The following is an 18,514-nucleotide window of genomic DNA, read 5'->3' on the forward strand; positions in this document are numbered from 1 at the left end:
TCTGCTAGCTCTCGTGGGCGTGCCGGCTTGGAGCTCCTACAGGGGTTTTTTTTCCTGCTGCTTGGAGCTGGGAAAGGCTCCTTCAGGGTTTTGTTTTCTGCTGCTTGGATCTGCGAAAGGCTCCTACAGGGTTTTTTTTTCTGCTGCTTGGAGCTGTGAAAGGCTCCTGCAGGGTTTTTTTTTTCTGCTAGCTCTCGTCGGCGCGGCGGCTTGGAACTCCTACAGGGTTTTTTTTTTCTGCTGCCTCTCGTCGCGCTAGCGGCGAAAGGCTCCTCCGGGGGTGTTTTTTTTTTTCTGCAGCTTCTCGGCGGCTGGAGTCTTGTGTTGTGTTTGCGGCGGGGGCTTCCTTGGGGCCGGCCTGACGCGGTGAGAGACGCTTCGCGCCTCTCACCACGTCAGGCCGGGAGCAACTGCGAGCCGCGCTGAGCGCGGCTCGCAGTTGCTGGGGCTGGGAATCGGAGGGACCAATCGGCAGGCGCTTCGCGCCTGCCGTTTGGTCCCTCCGGTTGTCTGTCATGAGGAAGGGTCCAATCCGGACCCTTCCTCATCCCGGACACATCCCGCCCCAGAACCCCTTACTGTTTTATTTAGTCCGTGGCGCCCGCGGCGCCACGGGCGGTGTACAGATGGCGCCCGTGGCGCCACGGGCGGTGTACAGATAGGCCATACTTGTATGTGCTGCTAGCATTATGTTGTGCTCCTGGGGCAGAGGCATTATACAGTATATTTACAGCTGAAATTTGAATTATTACATTAAATAGTTGGAGAGACAGTTTAAGAAATTTATTTTGCTAGGAATGTATTTTCAGTCTGTGCTCAGTCACGCACATACACACCTGCCCGGATGGGGAGAAAGAAAACGTCTGGGTTCAGTGAGGGCCACGAGAACTGAGATAAATTTGGTTCTGACTGCCTGCATTTTGAGAAGGGTCTGCTGAGAAATAAGATGTGGATTTCCAAAATAATGGACTATGCTTTGGGGACTAGTATTGTCTTTGTGCTTCTGCATCTTCTTCTATAATACATGTCGATCATGTATGTTTGTAAACTGGTTATTACGAGGACATGTTCAGGCTGCAATGTATGTAACCCTTTGAAGATTTTTAATCAGTAATACTTACCAGTTGCGTATAACAATGCTGTTAGCAAATCATGCAAGTTCCAGGTAGGGCATCTAAAACAATGAGTGGTGTGAAATTGTGGAAACCTTTTTTTTGTAGAAGATGTATTTCTTCATTTTTGAAATTGTAACTTGTTTTTCTTCAGTTAAGATAGCAAAGTGCTCTTTCTCAATGTATAATTTTTTAAAAAATCATTCAAACATAGCAATGGCCTGTTTTGCTGTCTTTTTTCACTTGCAGCATATAGCACTTTCTATATTGTGGGCTTGATATTATCCATGCAGATTCCTTTTGTTGGATTCCAGCCAATTAGAACAAGTGAACACATGGCAGCTGCAGGTAGGAATAACAGTTTCTATTGTTGAATGTACTCACTGTGTTAGGACTCTGCGACACAGTCCCACAATGCCATAACTTTTCTTCTTTGGGTTGGTAATAACATTATTTGTTCTGACTTTCTGCTTATCTGCAGTTTAAGGGGTTCTTTTTTTAATAATGAGGACAAAGGTGGGGGGCTTAACAAGACCTTTACCAGCCCCACCCCCCATCACTGGTCTCATAGGCCAGGGGTAGTCAACCTGTGGTCCTCCAGATGTCCATGGACTACAATTCCCATGAGCTCCTACCAGTGTTTGTTGGCAGGGGCTCATGGGAATTGTAGTCCATGGACATCTGGAGGACCACAGGTTGACTACCCCTGTCATAGACAACATCACCAGCTCTGTTTCTACAGGGTGCTGTGCAAGCAATTAATGTAATCTGAGTGTCTCTGTTAATCAGGTTTATGAGGACATAATCTCAGCAGTCAGGAAAGTGCTCGGGAATCTTGTTCCACTGCAAAGGCACAGAGAGACATGGTGGAGAGATTTGAGATGTGTGTATGGGTGTGAATTACAACTTCCCAAAGCCTTCTAAAACAATAAGGAAGTTATTTACAAGAAATAAGGACCAGAAGATTTAGCTTTCACCAGGAAATTAAAGTATCGTTCATTATGCCCAGGGAAACCTACATGAACAACATGGGATAGTTGTTATAATGAATGCTGGAAGTTACTCTTGTTTGTTGAAGTGGGTTTTACAAGTATAATGTAATATAAAAGAAGACAATTATATGCCTCAGCAGTATGCATATTATATGTAAATAAAGGATAGTGAATGAATTTCCTTTTCTACTTATAGCTAGAATGTTTCCCACTACCCATAATGGAAACAGGATTATATCAGCTTCTAAGATTTGCATACTTTGAACAACCATTGAGAATCTGTGTGTCTATTTCAGCCCATCTTTGTTATTCTTTTCCCTTTTCTTTTTTCTTTTTTGAACCAGGCGTGTTTGCGCTGCTGCAGGCCTATGCCTTCTTGCAGTATATGAGAGACAGGCTAACGAAGCAAGAATTTCAGACTTTGTTCTTCTTGGGTGTGTCACTAGCTGCTGGGGTTGTATTCCTAAGTGTCATCTATTTAACATATACAGGTAATAACATCAGGTGAACATTTTTCACTGCCAGATGGCCTTTCAGATAGGTTCTGTAGTTCATAAGATATGTTCAGAACACTGTTTTTCCATACACTGGCTAGACATAAAATACCTTTACACTTCTAGATTACAGTAACCACTTTAATTGACTTTATTTCTCACAAAAGCTGCATTAAAAGGTTTATTAGTTTAATGTATTGTTTTCATTGTTCATGCTTCTTAAAAACAACAATTAACATAATTCCATATTCTTCCGAAGGATCTTTTATCCTTTGGTCATACAAATATAATAGATACTGATACACACATTGACAGAAATCTTTAATAATAGTGTCTTGAATAGTGCTGTTTTTAAATTTTCAGGCTACATTGCACCATGGAGTGGCAGATTCTATTCACTCTGGGATACCGGGTAAGTAGGGATATTTTTTTAAACTGGTTCAGATGCTGTTCTGTGTGCATGAAAAATTGTCTCCTTTCATGTTTATAAAATCTCTTCTGAGGAAGAGATTTTATAATAAACCACAAAGTTTCCTGTTAGAATTCTAAAGTAGTTCTGGTCAGTGTGATGGATCGGTTTAAAAATGTTCACAGAGACAGCAGTGATTCAAATTCAGATTATTATTCTTTTTGAAGAAATTATAAATTACAAAATTGCTACAACAGTGGCCCTTTTCAATAGAAATAGTGCTGCTAAAACTTCCACTCATTTGTGAAGAGTTGCAAAATAAATACTCAAGCTTCTCATATGAAAGCTACAGAAGGTCAAATTGGAAAGTGCCAGCACTTTAATGCATTTTTGTCATATAGAAAAGCTGCTGTGATGGGAAAAACAAACATAACATGTGAGTTGTATCACTGAATCTTTTGTGTGCCTGTTGGTTAGCTTCAAAACAGCCGTGAGGGAAAGAATCTTTCTTGATTGAAACAGTAGAGCTGGGAAAGGGCTTAAGCCTTCAGGCTGTTAGCTTCAGTGGAGGGAACGCCCCTGAAAACCCTGAAAAAAGGTACCTATATCATGGCTGCATTTTTTCCTCACATGTCATGTTAATAGCAGCTTTAGGATGAGGGAAAATTAGAACATAACAGCATGAGAAAATATTGCACTTTTAGTTGTTTAAGCTATATACATAAAGTCTATTATTGTGATCTAGGATTTCTTGTTCCACTTTCAAGGATTGTCAAACCCTGAGACAAATATAAGGTTGGAGGGCGGCAGGGGGGAGGGGGGTGTCTTCCCATTAACTAGAGTCCAAAACCTTTCATCCACACACACTGCATTAAAGCGTGTTTAAAATCAGGGAATCCGAGTGTGGATTCTCTGTATCTTGGGTTTTTGACACAACTCAAAACCATCTAGTTACCACTGAACTGGGGGAATCAAATGACACAACAAAGGCTTAAGAGCACCAGGTTGTGCGGTTTTGACACAATTGTATGATTTGGTCTTTGTATGCAGCACAAACGAATGTGGCATAATGCATAAGATGGGCACTTTGAAATTGCTCTAGTTAGAAACCTGTTATCCTATTAAAACGGAATTGTAGGTGAGCATGTTCATTGCTTCTAGACATTTATTTCTCACTCTGTAGCAAGGAACATTTGAGCAGCTCTAAAGTGCTCATTTTGAGATTAGTTAAAACCAATTTGAGCTTAAGGACGTTTTACCTTAAGGTAGGCTGTTAAAATGTGTTGGATTTCTGCTGAATAGTCAAGACAAGCGATGACATCATAGGTAACCAAAAAATGTTCTGCAGTGCTCCTTTGTACTTGTTCTCTTCATTAGCTTCATAACTTCAAATTAATTTGAACTGAATTTTTTTTAAACAAGGTATGCGAAAATTCACATCCCGATCATTGCTTCTGTGTCTGAGCATCAGCCTACAACATGGGTTTCCTTCTTTTTTGATCTACATATTCTCGTGTGTACTTTCCCAGCAGGGCTGTGGTTCTGTATCAAAAACATCAATGATGAAAGAGTCTTTGGTAAGAGGAATCGGTTTAACTTTTCAAAATGGGCCTGGGAACCTGACGTTTACATATTTGTGTATTCGTTTACAATAGGTTGGATCCAGAAATTACTTTCTGATAAGTGGGGAGGCCTCCTCCCTTATCAGAAGGGAATCTTTTAATTCAGTCTGTTTCTTCTTGTTTGGGTAAAAATATTTTCTTGGTGATTGAAAACACTGCTTAACATGATTTCACTCAGATTTATTGAAATCCTTCTACTGAATGTCATTCCCTCTAATAGCAGCCTGGATTGTCCTCCCCCCTCCCCAAAAAAGGAAAAAGCCTGCACAATGAAGCTGTCCAGAACTATATGGGAGGAGGCTTTTTATGTATTCAGGAAGGATCCTAGGCATGCAGAAAAATATGGGTATTTGAATGAAATTTGAAAAAGAGAGGGTCTTGAAAGGGGGAATAGAAACAACTGCTTCAGAAGGCTGGCAGCATGAGAACTGAGCACTGGGGCAACCATGGACTCTGCCTGGTGATCTTTAAACTGAAGGGAAATAAGCCATTTGGTTCATTATCCCTCCTTTCCTCGATATTCTTCTTGCACAAGGACAAGAAAACAGCTGATTGGTTCTCCTTGGGTATGAAAATGTCAGATCTCTGTCACGATGCTGAATGGCAGAGTTCTTGCCTTGTCTGCCTCTCCATGTTCACAGCATGTCTTCTGCTCAGAGGAAATGGCAAAATTAGTGGTGTGAGGGAGTTTTCCTCTTCCCACAATTCTTTGTGGGCTATCTGTTCATCTTCCACGAATAAGTAAGTGGCTCCTTTTCACTAAAATGTTTACACCATGACAATTCTTCATCATTTGGCTGGATATCTTTTCCCAGTTTAGACAACATTGACAAATCAACTAGTGATGAAATAAAGTCAAATATATCATTTCCAGAGGTTAAAACTTCCTAACAGAAAAAGCGATTCTTTCATCAAAATTAGTATCGCAATACAGTATAATATTCTTTTAGGATTTCTGTAGCTCATTGTGACTGGCATAATACCTGTCTCTAGTTTGCTCAGGGGTTTTCATCCTGTAGCAATTTTAAATCCAATGCTTAATCCAATTGAAAGGAATCATTTTATTCAATCCAGTCTGAAAAAATTACCTTTTGAGTAGAGCACTTGTGAGTGTTCAGGTTGAGCTCTTTTCCACTTTACCACTAGTGCAGATGAGCCCAGGAGTTCACAGAGACCTCTCTGGAGTAATTTAGTTGTGTCATTTAAAAGTCATTTTCTTTTATTTCTCAATTCTTCTACCTGCTGCTTGTTAAATTGGAATGTTGAGAGGTGAGATGTCTCAGTAAGATAAAGCTAATATGACTTTGGTTCTTATTACTAAATATGGTAAAGAAACCCTTTTATTGAAAGTTGTAATGCAGTTCAGTATAAGGATACTGGAGACATAAAGAAATAAAACTTGGCCAGTTCGCTCAGAAATGTCTGTTGCCTTTATTTCTGAAACTAATCTCCTAACTATAAGAATATTATTTCCTTTTAAATATTGAATAGTAAAAATGCCCTTTTTTGTCTTTGTAGTGGCTCTGTATGCAATCAGTGCTGTTTACTTTGCTGGAGTGATGGTTCGTCTGATGCTCACATTGACTCCAGTGGTCTGTATGCTGTCGGCAATTGCTTTCTCTAATGTTTTTGAGCATTATTTGGGCGATGACATGAAGCGCGAGAATCCACCAGTAGAAGATAGCAGTGATGAGGACGATAAAAGAAACCCGGGAAATCTTTACGATAAGGTCGGTGATCAAAGTCATGGTGATGTCTGTCTTGGCAATTAGATAAATCTCTAATGAAGAAATAGAGGATTATGGTTTTACTGTTGTAAATAGCGTTGTGCGTTTCGGCCGCTGAAGCAGCCGTTCCAGCCCATAGCAGCCAGCGCCATGGTGCAAGGGGAAAGGGGCAGAGCACAGAGCTCTGCGCCTGTGTGCTGCCATCGACTGGCGTGCCAGCACTGGTGCCGCTCCTTACCCCCCCTGCGCTGCTGGCTGCTTCGGACTGAAAGGGCCACTTCGGCAGCCAAAGCACACAACCCTAGTTGTCAATAACATCACAGGTTTTTATAAAAATTCCTCCCTAGCAAATTAGTTGTAAAAAAAAAAAAAACTCTCACAAAACCCATGGTTACTTGGGCTAGAGCCTGGCTCCTGCACCGGCTCTTCTTGGGAAGAATGCCTCCACTGTGCATTCTTGGGGACAGCTTCTCCCACCCTCCAAATTCCATTTCTAACGGCGTAACACCTATCATGGGGAAGCAGACGTGTGAGATAAGGTGATGAAAAGAGAGGAGGGAGGTGGTGGTGGTGTTATCATTGAACACAGGAAAGATTTGTGAACTGTGGGGGCGGGAATCTTGATCAGTTAAGGGGGTCAAAAACGTCAACGTGTCTTTGTTCAGGCAGGTAAAGTGAGGAAACACATATCTGAACAAGAAAAAACTGAAGAAGGCCTTGGCCCCAATATCAAGAGCATTGTCACGATGTTGATGCTGATGCTGTTGATGATGTTTGCTGTCCACTGCACGTGGGTCACTAGCAATGCCTACTCCAGTCCTAGTGTTGTTCTGGCCTCCTACAATCACGATGGGTAAGACTCACTGTTTTTATATGCTTGTATTAGTAGTGGTTGAACTTTTGCCTATGGGGAAATGTTTAGGAATGAAAAAATTGTTCCGTGGCATCGTTTGACACGTTAGCTGTAATCAAGGCAATTCTGCTATCTGTCAGTAAAGTTATATTGATACTAGCTGTGAGCTACTTGGGTTTCAGCACTCGGAACATCTTGGATGACTTCAGAGAAGCCTACTACTGGCTAAGGCAAAATACAGACGAACATGCAAGAGTAATGTCTTGGTGGGATTATGGCTATCAAATAGCAGGAATGGCAAATCGGACTACTCTAGTTGACAATAATACTTGGAATAACAGCCACATAGCCTTGGTATGTATTAGTAATTCTATGTACTGAGACATTTAACATAGTACTTTATATTTAGAAATATTTACAACTTAATTTTTTTATATGCTGATATTTTCCTTCCTTCCTTCCATTACGTGCAGGTATTTCGTACCTTAATGCTAGTGGGAGGAATGAGAGATGTAGGTTTCATGGTTTTAATGGAGATGGGTTTTAACTAGAGAATAGTTTTCAGTTTTGACCTCTAAACACTGAAAGAGAGCAAGGGATGGTATCATACTAAGCTTGCAGTGGGTGTTAAAATTATCTTCCCTTTATTTGGCTTAAGACCCTGGGTTTTTACCACTTTTGTCTTCTCATTCTAGGAAGGTAGTTATGTGTGAAAACAGACCATGCGAAGGCAATTGATTTCAGCATCCGCTGTCTTGTAGTTCAGGAGAGGAAATTAATCTCAGCGCTCTGTGCTAAATAGGTTTTATCTTGTACACTGCTAAAGGAGGCACAGTTTGAAAACACCTTGAATAAGGCTTGAATTTAGGCAGTGTTCTTTTTTTATGCAATTATAATTGAAACGCTATAAGCCTAATGTTGAATATAAGATTACATTCTAAATATGAAAAATGGTTGGGGAAGGTTGTACACAGCAGTTTTGCTTCCAGTAATCTTGGTATTTATATGCAAATACATCAAGCTTTATATCCATCCACAACAAGTAAGCATAATGTGAAGTACTAGTATAGTTTATACAGCCGTGTATAGCTAGATGAAAAGTTATTTTGCATATATATGTATGTGTGTATAATTATATGCAGTAATTTAAGTTGTAGAACATTTTCTATTTCATTGTGCTCCAAGTTTTAGGTTGGAGATTTGCCAAAAACTCCAAACAAGGAAGCGAGGTAGAAAAGTTCTGAGTAACAAACTGATTTGATTGCAGGGTGACTTGGATTAAATAATGGTTAGAAAGTGATCTGCGGGGGGGAGGGTGTCCCACTGCTAGGAATCTTAGCTACTGTTCCCCACATTCTTAAGCAGTCAACTAATTTGGGGGAGGGCTGCCAGTTGCTAATCTTCATAAAAGATACATGGACAGGAATTTCAAATGCTAGAGCACACATAATCCATGGAGGGTCCTCATTAGTTTCTATTTTACTACATTCTGAAAGTGACTATTTCACATTTCAAAGGATTAGGAACCAAAATTTCAGCTAGGCCCCAGATGTCCAGATTATACCCTTATGTTGCATGAAATAAATGACCCATTAGACTAGGATAAGTCATATAGGGCACGATTATGATTTAAAAGTGAAACAGAAAATTGGTGAAAATGTATTGAGTTGTTGACAAAAATTATATTTAACAAACTTTATTGCAGGTAGGAAAAGCTATGTCTTCAAACGAGACAGCTGCCTATGAGATCATGAGAAGTCTGGATGTGGATTATGTATTAATAATTTTTGGAGGTGTAATTGGCTACTCTGGTGATGATATCAACAAGTTCTTGTGGATGGTGAGAATAGCTGAAGGGGAGCATCCTAAAGACATCAGAGTAAGTAGAACTTTAAAAAACCAAAAACATGAGGAACTCATCACTGGTTAGATGCAACACACCTGATAAAACCTTGCCTCTAATTCTGCCATACTTCATGACAAATTATCCCATTTTTTTAAAGTAGCAATGTCTTGTCAAGCTTAGCAACTGCCTCAGCAGTTTTTGCAGCCACACCCCCCACACACACACACACGCACACTTTTGATTTTCCTGCAGCTTTCAGAATATTGGGTGCCTTCTTTTGCAGATTCTTTTTTTAGTTCTCACAAGTGGACTATGTTCAGCATTAGGTTTGTGATGCATTTGTTTTTGGAGAATCAGTAACCAAGGGCCGTTGGCAGATACATTGATTCAGCATAATATGTCTGATAAAGTAACTGTAAAGATAGAATTGGAACAGATTATAGCCCTGGGTTGTAGCCAGTAAAGGAAAATAATATTTTTTAAAAAATCCAAGAATCTTGATCATATATAGCACAAAATGAAACTATACATTTGAATCCCTACAATCTGTCATAGTGATTCTTTAAAAAAGTAATATTGCTACTTTGTCTTTAAAGAATTTGGTGTACCTGAGTATGTACGTCTCCGTGTATGGTCTCATTTTGCTACCATGCTAACTGGCAAGGGGCCATTTGAGGGGCTGATAGATAAAACTAATTTGGTTTTGTGTTTTGTTTTTTCCTTTAAGGAAAGCGACTACTTTACTCCTCAGGGAGAATTTCGGGTGGACAAAGCAGGTTCTCCAACCTTGTTAAACTGTCTGATGTATAAAATGTCATATTACAGATTTGGAGAAATGCAGGTTGGTAAGAACTGTTCCTTCTACAAGTTTACATCTGTGTATTTAAATGTTGTATGAACAGGTGGCTTTTATTTCCCCTTTTATACGTAGCTATGTGCCAACAGTGCAGATTTTATTGGGAGCATTCCATGGGCCCCTGTGCTAGCCACCACCCCTCAGGAATCCCACTTAGCCTACTGCATCAGAAATTAAGAGAGAGAACTGGGGTTGAGCAGGTAGGGGAGCTAGAATTAATTACTGGAGGCATGAGAGCAAAGTTTATTTCAGTTACAAAATAGTACAGCTGAGGCAAATACTAACACTAAACTAGGAATTAAGGGATGTTAAGGTTTATACAATGCACACCTCAAGAAAAACACTGTCGGGTAGGTTTATAGCATATTAACACTCTGCTGCAACTCAGCTACACACTAGGAGCTGCAAAATCCTGCTGGCCTAGGGTAATCTCGGGCAGGTAAATAGCCAAAGATCTGCTATCCCTTCAGATCTTTAATCCATACCCTGCTACACTATCCATTCTCTTTTAGCCTAATTCTCAACTCTCTTCAGAAGGTGTCTGATTCCCAATCTTCAACTTTCCCATCAGAGCTTCCATTTTCACTAGTACAGTTCCTATTGGCTGATTCAGAGCCCTGCTCTAATTAGCTATTGTGTCTGTGCAGGACATCCAGTCACCAAGCAGCACTGTGATTTCGTGGTTAATGTGTTTCTTTAATTCAACTTTATAGGTTGGTTTGAGTGACCCCCCCCCCCCCCCCCGCACATAACTCTTTTCCATAATGTTAATTATCCCCTCTATAATGATGATATCATGTAGAGCAGCTGTCTCCAACCCCCTGGCTGGGGACCGGGATCGGTCCATGAATCAGTTGGTACTGGGCTGCGGCTCCTCCTCGTCCTCCTCCCCGGCTGCTGCCTCGGGGGCTGCCCTGCCACTCTGCCACTGGCTTGCCTTTGGTGTTCTCTGGTGGCTGCCATGGCTGGGGCTCCCCCTCAGCATGGCACTATGCAGCTGTTGTTGGCAGCGCCCCCCAGTGGGCAGCGGGAAGTCAGGGGCGCCGGCGGGAAAGCAAGCGGAGCAGGGGCTCTGACAGCAGCGATGTCCCTCAGCAAAAGACTACCCCCTCCCGGGCCATTGCAGTTTGAGCTGGAATTGGTTAATTATTTTCCTTAAGCTTTCTGTTTTTGCCAAGGTAGCCAAGTTTCATTATTTCATTATCTACTGGGGGGGATTTGTACATTTCCAAAAGCAGCATTGCTATGGTTTGAATTCTTTATTAATCATTTGCAAATGTCTATGTTTTGAAATCTTTGTCCTTGGACATGGTAGCAACAGCACCTTTCTGAATTGTAGCTCAACCACCCATTCTGCCATCAAGTCTGGTATCTGTGTGAAGTCTGATAAGGGGGTATTGGGTATACATAAATTATGAATACTATTTGGCTGTAGTTCAGTAAAGTAATATTTTTATATGCATATGGTACCCAGCTGATCTTTTGTTCAACTCTTTGCTGTTTGACTAAAAAGCACACAAAAGGCTTATTGGGGAGGTTAACAAGGTTGCAGTTTTTATTTATAAAGAAAGTAGTAAATTGCATTCTGGAACTGAGTTTATTTAATGGAGTTAAGAACTGTAATTTTGGAGGCAATTTTTTGTGAACCATCTTGCAGGGGGAAAGATGGTATAGCAATAGAGTTGGATCTGCTAAGTTACCTGCTGGTGCAAGAGTTTTCACTGGATTGCCTTCCTTTTGGCAGCCCCCCATTGCTGCAGGACATTTTATTTATGGGGGTCCAGCAATGTTAAGCAAAGGATTTTCAGATATAGCAGAGGCAAGGGGAGGGTGGGAAAAGAAGAAGAGTTGCTTCTTATATGCTGCTTTTCACTACCTGAAGGAGTTTCAAAGAGGCTTACAATCCCCTTCCCTTTCCTCTCTCCACCACAGACACCCTGTGAGAGAGGTGAGGCTGAGAGAGCCCTGATACTACTGCTTGGTCAGAACAGCTTTATAAGTGTTGTGGTGAGCCCAAGGTCACCCAGCTGGGTGCATGTGGAGGAGGAGAAGGGAATCAAACCCACCTCACCAGATTAGAAGCTTGGCGCTCCTAACCACTACGCCAAGCTGGCTCATTCTGCACAATGAGTGGGAAACTCTAGAATTCAATATGCAAGTTCCCTATTCCAGTTCTCAAGTAGAGGAAGAGATACCTCTAAAAATAAGGCTAATGAAATGCCTCCTAAAGTACAAATGAGAACTGTTATAAATAATATGTTGGTGGGATAAGAGTCCAATAATTTTGACGTTTTAACTTTTCATTTATAGGTTTTGCAGTTAACTTGTTTCTGTTTGGTCTTTTGTTGATTATTCCTTTCTTTTTGAGCACATATTGTATTTGTTTATGTTTTTAATTATTCTACTTCACCTTTCACACTACTATTGGAGATGCGATCTACAAGTTTTCCAATATTAAATAAATAACATTAAAGACAAAATATTAAGAATATTGTTTAATGCTCCAATGCTTGTTAAAATTACACCCCCCCCCATGACGATGACCTGTTGCAAAGTATATGTAGACTCTCATAATGTGGTTTTAAAATTTCATTTTAAGTGTAGATCATTTTGCAAAGCAATACTATATATGACTAGTTCTGTTCTCAGCATAGTTCATTTTCTGCAAGCTAATACTTGATATTGATTTTGCAGCTGGATTTTCGGACACCCCCAGGATTTGACCGCACGCGGAATGCTGAGATTGGCAACAAGGACATTAAGTTTAAACATTTGGAAGAAGCCTTTACATCAGAGCACTGGCTTGTTAGAATATATAAAGTAAAACACCTAGACAACAGAGAGACACTGGACCATAAGCCTAGACTAACCAACATTTTACCCAAACAGAAGTATTTGTCAAAAAAGGTGGGTTCTAAGTGAAGTACCTCAGCGGAGGTTTACAGTGTTACATAAATTTACCAGCTGTATTAGTTCTGTCCACTATCAAAACAGAGACAATGTGTGTGGAAGATCAGGCCTGCCCGATGGTGACAGCAGCTAACTAACACTCTGATTAATCGAGCATGTGAGAACTACTAAATTTTATTGTTGCTAAATTGGCAGACTGACAAAGGCTGTTACAAAGTCTTTTGAAAATCCCTGCTAAATGTAACAAAGTATACTATCTAAAATTCATAAGTAGTGTTTCAGTAACTATGGCAGCTCGCTCCGTAAAATGTGAAAGTGTCTTTCTGAAAAGTGGAAAAGTGATGCCTCGAAATTTCAGAATGCCTTTTTTGTAAAATAATTAAATTTGAAGTTTTTGTTGACCGCGTGAGTGTCTGGCTTCTTACTTTTTAAAAAAATCATCTCACTAAAAACACACTGCTCATTATACACACTTTTTTGTGTGCTGTTCTAATCTATTACTCAGTAAAGTCCTTAGGCATGAAAAGAAAATCCTTTTTAAATCATAAACTCCTCTGATTTTGCATGATTTCTAATAAAATCAATAACAAAATATTTTAGAAGCTTATTAAATCAACAGTGTTTTCGGTGGTTACCATTTTAGTGAGGTCACATCAGGACCACAGTTGTATAAATTTTACTATGGCTTGTGTAGAGAATACACAAGGTTGATAGGTAAGTTGACACTGGAACTGAATGATGATTCACCAGGACCAGGTTCTAATTTGTGACCATGGTGCAAATGGGAAAGGGATATCAGTCCCCCCCCCCCCCCCCCGGTTCTGTTTTCACAAATTGAAACTGTCGTAAGGAGGGTGCTACTCGCTCCATTGGGAAACTTACATCTGGGTTTCCCAGTAGAACAAATAGCTTCCCAGGACAGCTTCTGTTTGTGAAAATTGTACAGGGAAATGCTGAAGCCCCTTCTGCATGCACACTGCCATGATGACTTTGGCCCTGAATTAAAACTTGCATGACCTGATAGTAAAGCTGAACTTTTATATATCCCCATTTAATTATTCCTTTAAAAAATTAAAAAATTCTCTGTTACTCACATGCACAAATGTTTTCTGCTATATATACTCCCCACTCCTGTCCTTGGGTTCTCCCTTTTTGGTGTTTTTATCTTGCTTCCTGGCTTCTTTCATGTGCATCTCATGTGGGTGTACAGAAGCATCTGCTTGGAAATGTTCATGCTGCTGCTTTGAATGGGGAGGTAAGAAGTGGATATTTTCCTACTCTTTACAAGGAAAAAAACCTTTTTAACCCAAAAGCTGTCACTTGGTGTGTTAAAATCCTACTATGGTAAAGCAGAAAGTTTGTGGTATTGTTAAGTGCAGCGTACTAACTGCATGTGTAAACTCCTAATCTGCAACTAATTATGGAGAAATGCAACCATTATCTGTGTGCAGTATCCAACTATGATTTTCATCTGGTGCTGTTAGTGGATCATGTAAATCAGGGGTAGTCAAACTGTGACCCTCCAAATGCTGGCAGGGGCTCATGGGAATTGTAGTCCATGGACATCTGGAGGGCCTCAGTTTGACTACCCCTGGTGTAAATGTTTACAAGGGCTGTAATAAACATTTTAACTGTTATTTTAATTTTAAATTATTGTACCATCTTTCCCGATGACATATTACCAAGTTCAATTTGAATTTGATGTGTACTGAAGAGCAGGTTTCAGCCAATACCCTTGCCCCTGGTTTTTAAGTCATCAAAATTGTGTGTGTTTTTTTTAAGTCTTTGTTTTGGAGAAACAGATGTGTGGATGAGTCAAGTATATGTGCCTTAACACAAATTGCAATTTTATGCAACTGCAAGCTGTTTTCGTATTAGCATTCACTTTCAGAAAGTCTAAGATTTACCTTCATTTCAAGAAAGTGTACTGTGAAGTTGCAGTAAGGATGCCGTTTCTCCTATAAGTAGTTACGGTCAATTTATGTACTGCATTTAGTATCGCATCCTGCATAGGGCAGTCTGTACAATTAAGAGGTTTATGATTTAATCCCAAAATAGCTGCATGTCAGATTTGTGTGGTAGGCAGGTCTTTGGGATGAATTTTGCACAACTTGACTGCTTAGTGCAGTTCAAGAAACAAGTACAAAGGGATTAATTAATCAGCTAGCAAGGTAAGACTGAAACGTAAGCACCTTAATTTAGAATAAGATGCCAAAGTAAGCACTCTGTAGGACACAGCTATGGAAGAAAAATCAGGTGCTTTATTGTCTCTTTATTTCAAAAACATTAAAAATAATGCTAAGCTCTAAAAAGATCAAGCTTAATACTTTTAGCAAATGTGATATGAAAGCTAAATGGGGAGGTGTTCCATTTGACTAGTTACTTTGAAAATAACTTTACACCCCAGTTTTCTAAGCAATATCCCTAGTTTGGTCATGTTTGTGGACTTTGAGCTGAAGTCTTTATATACTGAGGATTGTAGTGGCCCCAGTAGAACTGTTCCAAGGCAGATTCAGGATCATTCTTTGGGTTTCAGTACTGATACAAAGTCTGCCTTGTTATTCTAAAATACTTCCAATGTATAGGATAGTCCCAATACCAGAATGTCTCCTACACAAAAGCTTCTCCTGTTTGTTTGTTTTTTTAACTAGTTTGTGAATGTATAGCGTGCCCTAGAAGCCACCATATTGTCAGGGTTTGAGTCTTAGGTGCTAGTTTCTAGGTGCCTGGGTGACCAGTTGTTTGCAATTTTTCCAGCCCTGACTTAAATTTAGCATTTAAGGAGTAAAAAACAATGCAGTCACTAGAGCATTATAATTAACTAATACACTATTCTGTTTTTCTTTTTAGACTGCCAAAAGGAAGCGTGGCTACATTAAGAATAAACTAATTTTAAAGAAAGGCAAGAGACCCAACAGGAAGACAGTTTAAATACACAGATTGCTAATATGAAGCAGTTGTCCTTGAGATAACCAGTCTTTGCCTTTAGCTCAAGTCATGTTTCACAGCAACATGAGGGTACAGAACCATCATTGGTCCAGATTATTGTACAAAACTTTCAGGCAATGTCTGACTTTTAAAAAATTTTGGCTTATTGAGAACAGCTGTTCTAGATTTGTATTGTGGAGCAAGACAGAGCTGCTATCCAAGTCTAGCAGCAGATTTTTTTTTTATTATTATTGGTACATATTATCCTTCCAATCTATTGAGAATTTGGACTGATTGCACCAAAGAGCCCTCTAATTCGGTCCTTGGCACATGCATACTTGTCAGTTTTTTAAGTTCAGCTGAACAGCAATACCTGAAATCGAATGGTAATGTATGAATTGAGTATTCTCAGTCTGACACTCTCAGAAGTGTGGATATTTTTATATTTGGCTGTTAGAACAACAACTTTTTGGGTATTTATTTTACAAGGTTTCCTTCTATGTACTCTTCTATTGCTGTATGTTGTGTTCAGGACTGTAAGCCAAGTTGCAATGTTCACTAATCACGGGACAGATGATACAGTTGAATGATGCAACATGTTTTGAAAAGCGGGGGTCTCGCTGCCCCTTATGCAAATGTGTTCCTGATGTGTCCAGGGGGCAGACTTTGTGCAGAGTAGATAGATACAAGGGCTACATTTGTATCTTCAATCTGACATGACAGTAATGAATGCTATTGAGCACCACTGCACTTGGTGTTTTCAGAACTTGTTTAGCTGCACATTTACAGGTCAAAGCAATTTGGCCAATAAGGAAAAAAATTGACAAGTATCCAAACTCCCTTGCTGTGGCTATCAGACAGGCAGAGGGTTTATCAACCTAACCTGCTGCTTTCTTGGGGTTGGATTCCTGGAAATGACTAGGTTATCTTCATATTTTTATTTAGTGCTTTAGTTATGAAACTCCTGCTTGAAAAATTTGCTTTTGTCCTTTATACTTTATGAAAAAGACAATTTATCAAGTGCACTAAATACGAATGGAGACTGAACATGTTCACTTTCCAGCTATAGGAAACTTCATGAACTTGAATGTTTAGTTATTTTAATAAAGTTTTTAAAAAAGAGAAAGTGGTGGGTTTCCCTTGACAGCCACAGGATATAATTTTGATATAGGAGACGGCTTATGCCAGATGTATTGGTATAAAGCAGAATAGTATGTACCTTCCAAACAAAATTATCTATTGCTCAGTGAGAATGTTACTGCTGATTTTTTTTTCCCTCAGATGTATAATTTTTCTTTGTAAATTCAATTTTGAGTAAAGAGGTTATTAGATCAATAATGCAGTGGCAACATTTTCACAAAATAACAGTCTGGATTTCTGACCCTTTGTCATTGAGATTATTTTACTCTGTTGCTTTAAAACTCAATGCAGACCCATTGTTGACTATAGGGAAAAATAAAGTTAAATCAAGTTTTGTGTTAAGCGATTGGCTTCTTATTTTTGTTTGTTTTAGTTATCTTCGGTTTTCTAAAAGATGCCGTGCTAAGGCCCCTTCAGGACTCATTCCTAAGATCTCAAATATAAATCTTGCAAGAGCAGCACTATTAGGTTTTGCTGATTTTTTTATATGGAGCGGCTTATAAATATTTCTTTACAAACATAATTTCCCTTTCCTATAAGAATTCTCTTACCCAGTTACTTTTGCAGTAGTTAACTAACTACTTTCTTCATTCAAAGAGCTACATTTTTCCAAAACAAGGCTGGTTGAATATTCTTCATTTTCCATTGAGGATTTGTAAATTAAGTACAGCTTTAATTGGTTGTTTTGGATTGCTGTGTACTTTTAGATACATCTTTGTTCAATGCTAATCTCATATTTATGAGTTTAATACATACTAATATGACTTGTGCTAGGCTTCTTATCGGATTCTCTTAAATAGGTGGGTAGCCATGTTTGTCTGAAGCAGCAGAACAAAGTTTGAGTCCAGCGGTCACTGGACTAAGCATTATTTTGAGCATACTGCTAGAACAGTAATCCCCAACCTTTTTATCACCGGGGACCAGTCAATGCTTGACAATTTTATTGAGGCCCGGGGGGGGGGGGTAGTCTTTTGCTGAGGGACGTTGCTGCCATCACCTGAGCCCCTGCTCTGCTTGCTTTCCCGCCAGAGGACCTGACTTCCTGCCGCTTGCTGGGGAGCACTGCCAGCAGCAGCTACACAGTGCCACGCCAAGGGGGAGCCTGAGCCATGGTGGCCACTGCAGAGCACCAACGGTGAGCTGGCGGCAGAGTGGCAGGGCAGCCCCCGAGGCAGCAGCCAGGAAGTAGGATGAGGTACTGGTCCCAGGACCGGGGGTTGGGGACCACGCTGCTAGAAGACACGCTGGAGGCACGTTTGAGGATCTGTGAAGAAGTGCTAGAAAGTGGAACAATTTGGAACACCTCTTTCCCCACAAAATCTCTCCCTTTATGCTTCTGTACGTTTACATAGGCTTGAGTTATATTTGCCAGCTCTGGGTTGAGAAATTCCTGCAGACTTGGTGGGTGGAAACTAGGGAGGGGAGGGACGTCAGCAAGCTATCCTGTTATAGCTTCAAAGCAGCCCTTCAGTTGTATGAGCTGTCCAGCTACCAATGTCTGACCCGTTTTCCTATATGCCTTTGAAGAATTTTTTCAACCTCTTCTCAATTTCATCCCATATTTAGTGCCTCCAGGACTGTACTCCGTCCTCATGCGGCTGTCTCTTTTGGGATTTCCTCCTTTG

General features: G+C 40.1%; 1 protein-coding gene across 1 annotated transcript in view; it reads left to right on the forward strand.

Moving 5' to 3' along the window:
• The window catches only part of STT3B (STT3 oligosaccharyltransferase complex catalytic subunit B), a 46,539-nt gene extending 29,308 nt beyond the window's left edge, over positions 1–17,231 (forward strand). The window contains exons 6-16 of the mRNA XM_077304556.1: positions 1,362–1,460; positions 2,449–2,595; positions 2,962–3,010; positions 4,430–4,584; positions 6,148–6,359; positions 7,022–7,209; positions 7,392–7,563; positions 8,915–9,088; positions 9,783–9,896; positions 12,606–12,818; positions 15,672–17,231. Of these exons, the coding sequence (XP_077160671.1) occupies positions 1,362–1,460; positions 2,449–2,595; positions 2,962–3,010; positions 4,430–4,584; positions 6,148–6,359; positions 7,022–7,209; positions 7,392–7,563; positions 8,915–9,088; positions 9,783–9,896; positions 12,606–12,818; positions 15,672–15,752 (1,604 nt within the window). The 3' untranslated portion in view covers positions 15,753–17,231. The remainder of the gene's footprint in view (positions 1–1,361; positions 1,461–2,448; positions 2,596–2,961; positions 3,011–4,429; positions 4,585–6,147; positions 6,360–7,021; positions 7,210–7,391; positions 7,564–8,914; positions 9,089–9,782; positions 9,897–12,605; positions 12,819–15,671) is intronic.
• The last annotated feature ends 1,283 nt before the right edge of the window (positions 17,232–18,514 follow it).

Source organism: Paroedura picta, chromosome 11 (genome assembly GCF_049243985.1).
Source record: "Paroedura picta isolate Pp20150507F chromosome 11, Ppicta_v3.0, whole genome shotgun sequence".
NCBI lineage: Eukaryota > Metazoa > Chordata > Lepidosauria > Squamata > Gekkonidae > Paroedura > Paroedura picta.